Source organism: Amblyraja radiata, chromosome 18, assembly GCF_010909765.2.
Source record: "Amblyraja radiata isolate CabotCenter1 chromosome 18, sAmbRad1.1.pri, whole genome shotgun sequence".
In the NCBI taxonomy this organism is placed as follows: Eukaryota; Metazoa; Chordata; class Chondrichthyes; order Rajiformes; family Rajidae; genus Amblyraja; species Amblyraja radiata.
Window position 1 is genome coordinate 2,481,371 of NC_045973.1, and position 12,984 is coordinate 2,494,354.

Sequence of the window (12,984 nt, forward strand, 5' to 3'; positions counted from 1 at the left end):
ATTGTTACTTTTTTGCATATCTTTCATTATTCTATATCTCTCTACACCATTGTCTATATCTTGCGTTTTCTGTTCCCGTGACTTTTAGTTGGAAGAAGGGTCTCGACCTGAAATGTCACCCATTCCTTCTCTGAGTTACTCCAGCTTTTTGTGTCTATATTCACTTTGAAGTCTCCTTTTTAAAATTTCCCTCAGGTTTGTTCTAATGGCTTACTAATTCAAAGTGAAAAGGATCAAGTGAATGGAATTAGCAGTAAACACCCAAGCTGGAGCAGACAACTTACCAAATCTAATGGTTTCAGGATTCAGAACGGTCTCATCTGACACGACAATGCCACCAGATACAAATAGTTCATTGTACGTGTGGTTCTGCACATCATCCAATGTATCCACTCCAGCAAAACTGACACGGGACAACTTCTTCAATGACGTCAAAAATGGGACCTGTAAATAAATTAACTTGCTCAAAAACGAATAAAATAATTCTACATTAATCTATCTTTTCAGATCTATATGAGAGTTACATAAAGATACTGTCTAACTGAAAAGTGGATCTTAATGGATAACAGGATTGAACAAATGAAGAAACATCCTGAAGGAAGGAGATATGCAAATCATTGGACAAGTTGGGCTTTATCTGTGGACTAACATTGTATATAATCAGCATTCATCTGAAAAACTAATTACTCTGCATCAATGGGTAACACACTTCTCCTTCCAGTTCGCCTTGTCCACAATGATTTATAGGGTTTTTTAAGTTTAGTTTAGAGATACAGTGTGGAAACAGCCCCTTCAGCCCACCGGGTGAGCGCCGACCAGCGATCCCCACCCCCGGGTCTCCGGCGCTGCATTCGCTGTAAGGCAGCAACTGTACCGCTGCGCCACCGTAATAAAAATAGAAAATGCTGGAAACGGGTTCGGCAACTTTTTGCTTAACGCAAATATATACAAGTCATTGTAAAACAATACTGAATTAATCTGCCTGCACCTAATAATTTCACCAAGTACAAGCAGACCAATGCAATTATTTAACAATGACTTGCATCAGATGGACTGCAACTTTATCACCCAAGTCATTTCCTGCATGAAAACAAAATCTGTGGCCTATATACATTGCTTATTTTCTAATATTATGAATGGAGATTTAAATATGTGAGTCTGTGTATCACATATACAAATTTCTCCACATTTTATTAAAATTTAAATACAATTGCATTTCCAGGAGCCTGAAAATATCAAACTAAATTAATTGCAAAGGACTGTAAAAGATGGATGTATTGACCCAATTTAGACTCATACTATCAGAGATAATCCCCTGGTTTTCCCCATGCCCATCCCAGCTTCTCCCCGCTTAAAACAAACTTATTTTTTTTTCTTTCCCAGTTCCGACAAAAGGACTCAGACTTGAAACTTTATTATTTCTCTTTCCTCGTGTTGCCTAACCAGTTTCCAGCATTTTAGATTTTTATTATGGATTTCTTAACCTTATGTAGATAAACACAAAATGCAGGAGTAACTCAGCAGGACAGGCAGTATCTATGAGAGATGGAATGGATAGCGTTTCTGGTCAAGACCCTTCTTCAGACGAAGAAGGGTCTCAACCTGAAACGTCACCCATTCCTCTCCAGAGATGCTGCCTGACCCGCTGAGTTACGCCTGCATTTTGTGTTTATCTTCTGTTTAAACCAGCATCTGCAATTCCTTCCGACTCCTTACCTTGTGTATGTGAGATGCAATGTCTTCATTCTGAATTATAATCAGTAATTTATCCATAGAACTGTCTTGTCTTTTCAAAAACTCCTCTGGATGACTCTCCTTATTACCCAATCCAGTCAAATATTCCTATAAGATTCAGATTTAAAAAATGTTATTCTCAAACTACCACAGCACAGAATATCATTTAAAAAAAATCAATGCAAAAGGATTATAACCTTTTCTCTCCATTATTGTCCCATTCTTTCTGGCTATTTCAGTATGGTCACTCAAGCCAATAATCGTAGCTCAGGAACTTTCACTGATGTCATTTAGTGATAGGTTTAAGGTGAGAAAGGCAAGATTTAATAGGAACTTGAGGGGTAACTTTTTCATTCTTGGGCAGGTACATGGATAGGAAAGGATTAGAGGGATATTGATCAAACTCAGAGAAATGGGACGAGCTTGGATGGGGCATCTTGATTGGCATAAACGCATTGAGCTGATGGACCCGTTTCTATGCTGTTTGACCACGACGTATGCACGCAAGTTCTCACACCTCCTTACTCATATTAGAACCTGCAAATTCTAAGTTTCACTGACATTTAGTTAACTCATTTATTTTGAGCCTTTAACAGTGTGGCATCACCGGAAACAACATCATACTCCACCACCACATAATAATAGTTCATGACTGAGCTTTTGTCCAACTTCATTTGTTCATTTAATACAAACCCCCACCCCCAACTCGGGTGAATTCAAGGCCCCTTATCACAAACCCTTTCCGATGAGGCTGCTCTCCAGAAACAGCATGCAAAATTGAATACTGTACTCCACATGGTGTCAGGTCAAGTCCGGTAGTGGCGGCGCCGGGAACGGCTGCGGCTCGCCTGCAGTCCGTTTGTCTTTTACTTTTTTGTGTTGTATTTTTTCGTTTTGTCTAGTTATGTTTTTGGTTTTTAGGTCGTGTTTATGTGGGGGGGGGGGGGGGGGGGGGGGGGGGGTGAAACGGGGCTTGCTGTCTCTCCCTTCGGGGGAATACGACCTTTTTGTCGTATCCCCCTTCTCTGCCTCCGTCTACACTGAAGCCTAATGGCGGAGCTGGCGACCTCGGGACTCTGGAGGCAGCTGACAGGACTCGCCCTGAGCTCCCGTGAGGGTGGCCCAGCCCGGGGCTGGAACTGCGCTCTCGTGAGCGGCCTGGCGAGGGGCTGAGAGACTTTCCCGTGAGGGGCTGTGGCCCGTCGGAGTGGCCCAGCCCGAGGGAGGAGCGGCACTCCCGTCGGAGTGGCCCAGCCCGAGGGAGGAGCGGCACTCCCGTCGGAGTGGCCCAGCCCGAGGGTGGAACGGCACTCCCGTCGGAGTGGCCCAGCCCGAGGGAGAACGGCACTCCCGTCGGAGTGGCCCAGCCCGAGGGAGAACGGCACTCCCGTGAGGGCGATCCGGCTCGGGGCTGGAACGGTGCTCCGGTGGCTGGGACGGCGTTCTGAGGCGGTGACCTGAGTCCGGGGTTCAGCCGCGGGCCAGCGGCTGCATGTGCTGGACTGGAGGGCGGCAGCTTCGACCACCCCCGGGCCGCGGTGTTTGAACTGGCCCGTTTGCGGGGTTCGGTGAGCCGCGGGACTGTTGTGCCATCGCCCGGTGGGGAATCGCCTCAGCGCAGAGGGAGAAGAGGAGGGAAGAGACAGTAACCCTAAGATTTTTGCCTCCACCACAGTGAGGAGGTGCTTGGAGGATACACTGTGGTGGTGTTAATTTGTGTTTATTGTTGTTTATTATTGTATGATTGTATGTATGACTGCAGGCACGAAATTTTGTTCAGACCGTAAGGTCTGAATGACAATAAAGGTATTCAATTCAATTCAATATAACACTCCCATACCAGAAATAAAGACAATTTCCTCTTTGAAAAACACAAATAATCTATATTCACCTGATTTACTGAAATACAAGACAATTACTGAACAATATTATTTGTGTCACTGTACCTTTATTTCTGCACAGATTGAAGTCTTCTCCACTTCATAAATGTAAAACTTCACCGTGTTCTTCTGAACATCCTTAATAATTTCAACCAGGCTACAGAAGACTTCTGGGTTTAATTTTTGAATCAAGTTAGTTAAACATGGTTGTGGTTCAGGAAGTGCTGCAATTCCACTGGACTCTTGCACAGAACACGTTGCTTCCAGCTGCTTCCCAAAGCTCAGAGTTGGAACTCGTAACAAACTTTTATCCTCTCCCGTTGTAGCTGCGCTATTGGAATCAGTAAGCGAGCCAAAGGAAAAACTAGCTTGTCCAGACTTTTTTTGTAATTCAGTATGGCAAGCAAGCAAGGCACTATTTTCAGGACTCTTCTCAGGCTCCCCAATGTCTTCACTCGCAGTTAGTTCTTCAGACACGGATTTGGTATATTGGTTGGGCTCTTCTGTTAAGCACATAAAGTCTATTATCCGTGACTCTGTGCATAATTGTGCAACTTCACTACTCAGTGCAACCTTTTTTTGCGTTCTCTCAGCTAGTTCTGGAGAAGATGACGGATGAAGATTTGTACGTGAGACATCAGGGCACGCGTCAGAAATGACTGAGTTCATTTTTTTGCGTAATTGATTTATGTAACTTTGGACAGGGATCTGATGTGATTGACTATTTGAATATTTGGAAAGCATCGAAACCTTCTGTACAGCAGGAAATTTCAGCCTTTTGTTGTCGGGTCCATATTGAACTTTCTCCCGCTTCAACAACTGCTTCATTTTGTCTGAGAATTTGTTGTACTCTAACTTAACGGTATTTTCAATTGCTGTAGCCGAATCGCCTTTGAGACCAAACAGATGACCATTTATCCCATAAGTTGCAGAGTGATGGAAATCCTTCGAATATTCCTTTAATGCACTGCCTATGCACTCCATACCAGTGCCGGTGTCAGAATCTGAAGGCGACTGATAATGATTAATGTTTGATTTCCGATTTAAAACCCGTGGATCAACAGCGCATGAATCCTCTGGTGGTAAATAGAACAGTTGTTCAATCCGTGATTTCATATCTACAAATGGAGACAACTATTATCGAACACTCTGCAAACCTGATACATAGGTGTTCGAGTAAGTTTTACAGTATGGTGTTTAAACATTTTATTTAACCAGAACATAATAATGCAGAGCATCTATTTATTATCTATCTATCTATCTATCTATCTATCTATCTATCTATACAGTACTAAAACTCTCATCTTGTTTGTTTGATCGGTTTTTATTTGCGCAAAAACGTACACGATAACGCTATATGTTTTGCACCACCTTACTCACCATTATCCTGTGATGTAAATGAAACAAGTTTAGTTCAGATTGATGGTATATTTTAAAAGTTATTAACTTAAAACAGCTCGTCTCAGCCGCGCCTGCGCAGTTGGGGCCTTTCCAGAAATTCAAATCGCCATCTTTTTTGTACCCCATTACAACCCTCGCTATCAGGCTGTAGATGGCGTAGAAGGTCTGGATCTTGGCGTGGATGGCCGCCGAGTTAGAGAGCGCCGGCGGCCGCCGAGCTAGAATGCGACAACACGGGCATGGAGCCAGAGCCGCAGCTCAGCGCCAGGACCCCACTGGGCAGCCCAGCACCGAGCCCGAGCCTGGGGAGCAGGCCAACAGAGACTGGAAGTTCATGGCCTAGGGTCTGGGGTGAGAGGCCGGGTGTGAAGGGTCAGAGTTCAGGGGTCAGGTCAGGCATGGCCCTAGACCGCTCGCCACCATTCACAAAGGCCGGTCCGTTACCTCAGCGTCGGATGTCACAGCGAGCCTGGTGCTAGAGGCCGGCGCAGCCCCGCTCCATACCAGGTTCTGGGGAGGTGAGGAGGGAACCTGGGGTGGTTGAGGGAGGAGGGGATAGTGGGGGAGGTGAGGAGGGAGAGTGGAGGAGGAGGGGATAGAGGGAGAGGGGTTATGGAGGGAGGGAGTGACTGAGGGTAGGGGAAAGGAGAGACAGGGAGAGGTGAGGGAGGGGAGTAGGACAGGTGAAAGAAGAGGGAGGGTGAAGAGGAGGGGGAGTGCTGGGGGATGGAGGATAGGAGTAGGAAAAGGGATGGCGAGGTAATGGAAATATTAAATGCAAAGTTATTAACTTTAACTTAACTTTTGCCATTAGTACGGGCCTGTCTGCCGATCATGCGCAGTTGGAGGCTATGGCTCAGTGGTGGAATATTGCGTTGGGGGAGCAAGCCTCCTGTGTGACAGGGACCCAACGGGTCCCACTTAGTCCAGTACATTTTAAAATGAATCTTCTTTAAACTACCTCAAACTAATTTCAAGCAATTCATTCCATATGGCTGACAAAACTAGATTTAATTGCCAGGAGGAAAGATAATTATTTATTGGCCCAGCCCTGAACTTATTGTTGTCAGGCAAATGTAGGTGGTGTAGAGCAAGAAGAGAGGAAGAAAGTTATGAAGTGCACATTCACATGGCAGTCAAGTTTGGAAAAATCCCAATCTTAAAAAAATTCTCAATTACCCTTCCACAATCTATGATTTTGAAGAGACGAAGGCAATTAGTTTTAGATGCATTGGAAACTATATTTTCTCCAGTGTTATTGGCTTACCTGTTATGGGAATAAGTTTCCAGTCAATGTCACCATCAATGGTACATTCAGAGGTGGCCATCTTCTTGCTGTGTGGTTGGTCATGGATGGATTCTCTACAAGGACTACATCTTCCAGGACTGCTTATACATCCCAAGCTTTGCTCCTTGACAGAAGAGCATGACAAATTGAGCAATGTGAATAAACCAACATCTCCTTAATGCTATTCTTATTGTGTCAGATGAGCTCAAATTGTACCCGAGCAATTTAAGCCAATTTTCATCACAAGGTTTGAGGAAATAATCCAGAATAAAACCGTATATGTTTATAGGCATGAAAAGGGTCCATTTTTTTAAAATCAGTGTGTTAGTATGAGATAGAAGAGTGGCCCAATGTTGATACTCAAATATATGTTAAATACGTTTCTCATTTTAATTACATCGCAAGGCCATTCAGCCCATCATATTTAAGCCAGCTCTTAGTATTCCCTCAGTTCCATTCTTCCAGTTATGATTCTGTTACCTATACTCTCTCACATGTAATCAACTACCTCCCACATGTCCCTTGGGACAATTTACAACAGCCTACTAACCCACTAGTATGTCTCTAGCCTATCACCCATCCAGAGCAGTTAGGTTACTGAAAGAAAGCCAAGATGGCTGAATGGTCACATTCAAGTCTTCACTGCCCTGGTACAAAATAGATTCACATATTCAAAGGAACGATAAGCAGCTAAAAGCAGTAGACACAAAAATTATAATCGTAAAAAGCTTTATTTTCGCAGCCAAGTTTTAAATCGGAGGTATGTAGTGCCTCAGACACCCCAGAATGAACAACGTGTCTATGCCAAGCAGTGATATATGTTGACTCTGCATCAGGTATTAATCCCAATAACAATAATTTGTTTCGTTATAATGGCAACAATTCAAAGATTTGAAAGAATTTTCAGATAAGGGAAGAAATTATGCCCTAATCAAGAATGGAAATATATGCAGCATAGTTGAATCATGCTCCTCCAATTTATATAGAATTGATGTCAATGTTTATATATGAAGAGAGATTTGTGAGCTCCATACACGCTAGATACTGGCCGACAAGTGACAGTCGTCATGCAAGCAAAGACAATACACATCTAACATACAATCCTAAGAATGACACAAAATGGAATAACTCAGCGGGACAGGCAGCATCTCTCAGAAGGAATGGGTGACAGACCCATTCCTTCTCTCCAGAGATGCTGCCTGGCCCGCTGAGTTACTCCATCATTTTGTGTCTTATCTTCGGTTTAAACCAGCAGCTGCAGTTCATTCCTACATACAATCCTACATGGATAGGGTATGAACATTGACTTCTCTAACTTCAAATAGCCCTTGCTTTCCCTCTCTCTCTATCCCCTTCCCCCTGTTCTCCCACCAGTCTTACTGTCTCCAACTACATTCTATCTCTGTCCCACCCACTCCCCCAACATCAGTCTGAGGAAGGGTCTCGACCAGAAACGTCACCCATTCCTTCTCTCCAGAGATGCTTCCGGTCCCACTGAGTTACTCCAGGATTTTGTCTACCTTTGATTTAAACCAGCATCTGCAGTTCTTTCCTATCCAAGGTTTAGAAGGATATGGGCCAAACGCAGCCAGAACAGATGGAGTATCTTGGTCAGAATGGATATTGTGCTGAAGGTGTAGGAAAGAACTGTAGACACAAAATGCTGGAGTAACTATTTTTATAATGTAAATTAAATCTTTATGGAATGATCTGGTTTATTCAACAATTCAGTAATATCTTACCTCTGGGCACTCTGCCGTCAAGTTTATTTGCAAGGAATGTTCTCCAAAAGGCTGATCATACGTTTTTATTTTTAAATGATAGCCGTCATTATGTGGCAAGTCAGAGCCAGTGTCACCAAATTCAGGACTTTCTTTATCACGTCCAAACACTGTTTCTTTGTGGGACTGTTCCTCTTTAGTCGATTCATTCGATGGTGCATGTCCATCACTACTTTGCTGCTGCTTCAATTTTGTTTCCTCGTTGATTGAAGCATTACTTTTATCCACATTGCCACTATTATCCACACTGTTTTGGTGCAGGTCACTGGTGTTAGGACAAACAGACATTCTTACTTCCTGATTTAACTCCAAGTCTGTTCCAGAATTCGGACAAGTGGAAGATTTAAGTACTTCAAGCAGCAAGCCAACCAGCTTTTGAGTGTCTGCAGTCAATACTGAGGCTTGATCATGCTGTCTTAAGTCAGGATCACAAAAGCTAAGTCCATTCATTGTTTGAGGCACTGCATCAGATAATATTGATCCATCCTCTGCTAATGATCCTGCAAAGATATTAGTTAAAAAGCTTCATTAATTTTGGATTGGCCTAGTGAATCACACTTGATGAATGGAGCACCAATTGTGTCCAATACTGGTGAATGAAAAATAAATCTTCTTAGAGGAAACAAAATAAATCTGCTCAAGTTCCAAGACAATATGAAAAGGCCAGCATTGCACCAGTAAAGCTTTCCAAGCAATAAAAAACATACCAATCAAGGAAAACACTATTCTAAGCTTAAATTAATTGACACAGACCACTTCTATTTTCAGGTCAGATCAACAAAATCAGGTAAGACAGGAATAAATATACTTCAAGTTATTTTCTTTTAATGTTGCTAATCTGTTTTAGTTACTTGGCTATTAAAATGAATTCAAAGGACAGGAGTCAACAATGCAAGGATCGCCCTCACTATACTGACTCCTGGGCAAGGTGGAGATTTTGGCCCATCATCTTTGGGAGATTGATCTCATGGAATAAGGTTCAAGGATTGGTGCTGTAGTTGCGGAGAGGCTCATTTGATGGCTGGAAAACCCAAACTGGGAATGGTCTCAGAAAATGTCTGTGGAATTCTCTGCCTCAGAGGGAGGTGGAGGACGGTTCTCTGGATACTTTCAAGAGAGAGCTAGATAGGGCTCTTAAAGATAGCTGAGTCAGGGATATGGAAAGAAGGCAGGAACGGGGTACTGATTGGGGATGATCAGCCATGATCACATTGAATGGTGGTGCTGGCTCAAAGGGCTGAATGGCCTACTCCTGCATCTATTTTCTATTGTTTATAAAAAGAGCCGACCAGGATCAAGCATCTGTGCATATGAAAGGTGGGTGCCCTGATGCAGGATCTCAAATCGAAATATTGCTGCTTGACACACTGATTTGTTGCAGTGTTTTGCTTTGTTATTCCAGATTCCAGCATCTGCAGTCTCAATTAAAACTCTTCTGCTCAACACCCACACTAATAAATACAAAAATAATGATTTTGTTATTCCAATTAGAATTTGGTTAGCACTTGATTACATATCCATACTAAGAAGTCAATTCCCAATAAGATCCAGCATGAATATTAATGCTTTCAGATCAAAAAAGTACAAGCCAGATACAGGATTCCATCCATTTCCAACTAATGCATTTCAATTTCAGCCCCTGAAAAACAATTATTTAATCAATTTGAAATATTTGAATCTCACAATCACCAACCCAATCTCTGGGTAGATGGAAATACTCACAGGTCAAAGACCATCTATGGTGGCACAGTGGCTTAGCAGTAGAGCTTGCCTTACAGCACCAGAGACCCGGGTTCGATCCTGACTGCGGGTGCTGTCTGTACGGAGTTTGTACGTTCTCCCAGTGACCTGTGTGGGTTTTCTCCGAGACCTTCGGTTTCCTCCCACACTCCAAAGATGTACAGGTTTGTAGGTTAAATGGCTTAGTATAAATGTAAAATTGGCCCTAGTGTGTGTAGGATAGTGTTAATGCACGGACTCGGTGGGCCGAAGGGCCCATTTCTGTGCTGTATCTCTCAACTAAGCTAAAAAAATCTGTGGTAAAAGAAAAGAGCTAAGGTTTCAGGCATGGCAAAGGGTCATAAACCTGAAATGTCAACTGCTTTTCACACCCCATTGATATTCTATGCCTCCTGAGTAATTCCTGCAAAGGACTATCAACCTATAACTTGTACCCAAGGGACAATTTATTCTAAATTTACTTTTACAAGGGTTATTACATTACAATAATCCTTGTAAAAGTAAAAATAATTTACTTTTAAACAAAGTACGTCCTTAGTTTAATCCTTGGAACTAAACTGAGGGGACACCATTTCATAAAATGCTTATAGAAGACCATTTTCATTCCTTTCATTTAGATTGCATTCAAACTAATTGATCACAAGCTAAAAGAGTAATTGATTACACTAAGCATTCTATCCTCAATACAGCATGATGTTTGATATTATGTTCATTTTGTACTGCACAATGTGCAATGTTTTATTACCTTGAGTGATCTTCATTTGCTTGTGGCTCTGCTCAGAAACAAATTCCAACTTTCTTTTCAATCCAAGATCATCTTTGACAGATATACATTGTGCAAGCCTTTCCAAATTGACTGCACTCGCTTCCCCTGGGCCATGCCTTTTCCTGCTGTAAATCAAGTCAATAAGCTCTTGGATTTTATCAGGATCATGATCAGCCATGTTATCAGAAGGCACCGGGAAATTATTGTCGTCTGCGATGCTTTCTACTTGAGGGTTTGCTGGTTGCTGTGCAGTAATCTCTGGTACAGGATCATTAGATTCCTGCTCTCCTGCGGCACATACAGGAGGACTATGTATCTCCGTATCAGGACTTGGAACTTGATCTAACACCTCCGCAGCTTTAGAAACATCAAACTGGTAGCGATAAGGGTAAAAAAAGTAAGAGCGCAAGATTCTTGGCAGGTTTGTTCTCTTCTGCCTAACTGCAGCGAATCGTTTCTCCTCATAAGTGGGAATAGTGAATTGTGGAAGCTTCACGTTTTCAGCTAAGGCTTCTTTTTGCAGAGAATTCTTCAGGTAGTCAGTTACATTATTTTCAAATGCTGCATCTATGGTAACTAACTTTAAGCTATTAGGCAGTTCTTTCCGAATTTTCTCCAAAGCAAAGTGCAGTGCAGGAATAATCGTTGAAAGTTGTGGTATTGCCTCTGGGTCATTGTGTGCAACCGGAACACATTTAGTATTTCTCGTAATGTCTTCTGTAAGAGAACACAATTAGCCACCAGTTTAATAAACCCGCAGAATAAGCCAAGCTTAGACTAATAGCTATTACAATAAAAGTCAGGTGGGAGAATTAATTTGAGAACAAATTCTGAAAACAAGTTGTGGAAAGTTTTGGTAAAAAATGTAATATACTTTCAAAGAAACATCACACAGTAAATGTTCAAACCCTACTGTGTGAAGGAATATTTTCATTATGAAGACCGAGGTCTGAAATAAAAACCGAGAATGGTGGAAATAGTCAGCCAATTAGGTTGTGGAGATATTAAGCATGTTTGAAGTTGCAGAGATGGAAGATGTGATGAAGAGATCCAATGGTCTCCGTCCACCCTGTAACATGCATTGCAAGAAAGCTGGAATGACATGTGGTAGTGCCACATGAGCAAGGTGACATAGGCTTGTCAGTCAAGCTGATCTGGCTGTGGAAGCGACAAAGAGAAGGAAATTAGATGAGGAGGAGAGAGTAAAAAAGCAACAATGGTTTAGGCTTATTATTGTCACATACACCAAGGTACAGTGAAAAGCTTGGAAATGTGAGATACAATACACTGCAAGGGAAGCCAAACCAGGGCAAGACTTTCATAGTAAATGGCAAGGCCCTGGAGAGTGTTGTAGAGAAGAGGGATCACAGTTCCCTGAAAGCGGCACCACAGGTAGAAAGGGTGGTCAAGAAGGCTTTTGGTATATTGACCACTAGTTTTTGGACACCTTGCTGTAGGAAGGATGTTATTAAGCTGGAAAGATTGCAGAAAAGACTTAGTAGGATGTTGCCAGGACTTGAGGGCCTGAGCTATAGTGGACAGGCTGAGTTGGACAAGCTAGGCCTTTATTCCTTGGAGCGTAGGAACGACCTTATAGAGCTGCATAAAATCATGAGTGTAATAGATAGGGTGAATGCACAAAATCCAATTAAATAATTCGACCCAATTTTCTTTAAATTACTTCCAAACTGATTTTGATTTAATGATTTAACTCACCAGTACCATTCAGCCTTGACTCTGGAAACAAAAATAGTGCTTGAAGAAATTTGGGCTTCGAGTTTTGAGATTCTGTTTGAAATATAACAATGTAGTCAGAATATAGGTTATAGGTTATGGTTAGACATAGCAGCTGCACTAAAAATTTAAGTTTCAAAAACCCGACTATAATAACACAGAACTCAACAAATGCTTACCATTATCTGCCATCTCTAACGGAGAAAATAAAAAGAGAAATCCACGATCATCCAAGGGTTTTATAAGAACCTATTGTTAAAGATATCGTTTTTTTAAAAATCACAAAATCATTTACAAAAAGTACACTGTACTAAGAAGGAACAGTGAAAAGCTTTTGTTGCGTGATAACCAGTCAGATCGACAAAACATGATTACAATTGAGCCACTTAGTGTATAGATACATGATAAGCGAATAAAGTTTAGTGCAAGGTAAAGCTAGCAAAGTCCGATCAAGGATAATCTGAGGGACATCAATGGGGTAGATAGTAGTTCAGCACTGCTCTCTGGTTGGGAAGAAACTGTCCCTGAATCTGGAGATGTGCGTTTTCACACATCCATGCCTTTTGCTTGATGGGAGAGGGGAGAAGATTAGTATGAGTGTGCGAGAATTTGGAAAGAAGGCAGGAGAATGGGGTTCGGAGGGAGAGATAGATCAGCCAT

General features: G+C 42.2%; 1 protein-coding gene across 3 annotated transcripts in view; it reads right to left on the reverse strand.

Annotated features, from left to right (window-relative positions):
• The window catches only part of tasor (transcription activation suppressor), a 36,725-nt gene that overhangs the window by 7,070 nt on the left and 16,671 nt on the right, over positions 1 to 12,984 (reverse strand). Inside the window, exons 12-20 of one of the 3 annotated variants that reach the window (XM_033036574.1) lie at positions 12,504 to 12,573; positions 12,307 to 12,378; positions 10,570 to 11,307; positions 8,046 to 8,584; positions 7,392 to 7,393; positions 6,283 to 6,419; positions 3,681 to 4,732; positions 1,717 to 1,842; positions 285 to 444 (exon numbers count right to left, since the gene is read on the reverse strand). In XM_033036574.1, coding sequence (XP_032892465.1) covers positions 285 to 444; positions 1,717 to 1,842; positions 3,681 to 4,732; positions 6,283 to 6,419; positions 7,392 to 7,393; positions 8,046 to 8,584; positions 10,570 to 11,307; positions 12,307 to 12,378; positions 12,504 to 12,573 — 2,896 coding nt within the window. Of the gene's footprint in view, positions 1 to 284; positions 445 to 1,716; positions 1,843 to 3,680; positions 4,733 to 6,282; positions 6,428 to 7,391; positions 7,394 to 8,045; positions 8,585 to 10,569; positions 11,308 to 12,306; positions 12,379 to 12,503; positions 12,574 to 12,984 lie in introns of all 3 variants that reach the window. The other 2 variants (XM_033036573.1, XM_033036575.1) reach the window with 2 other exon arrangements.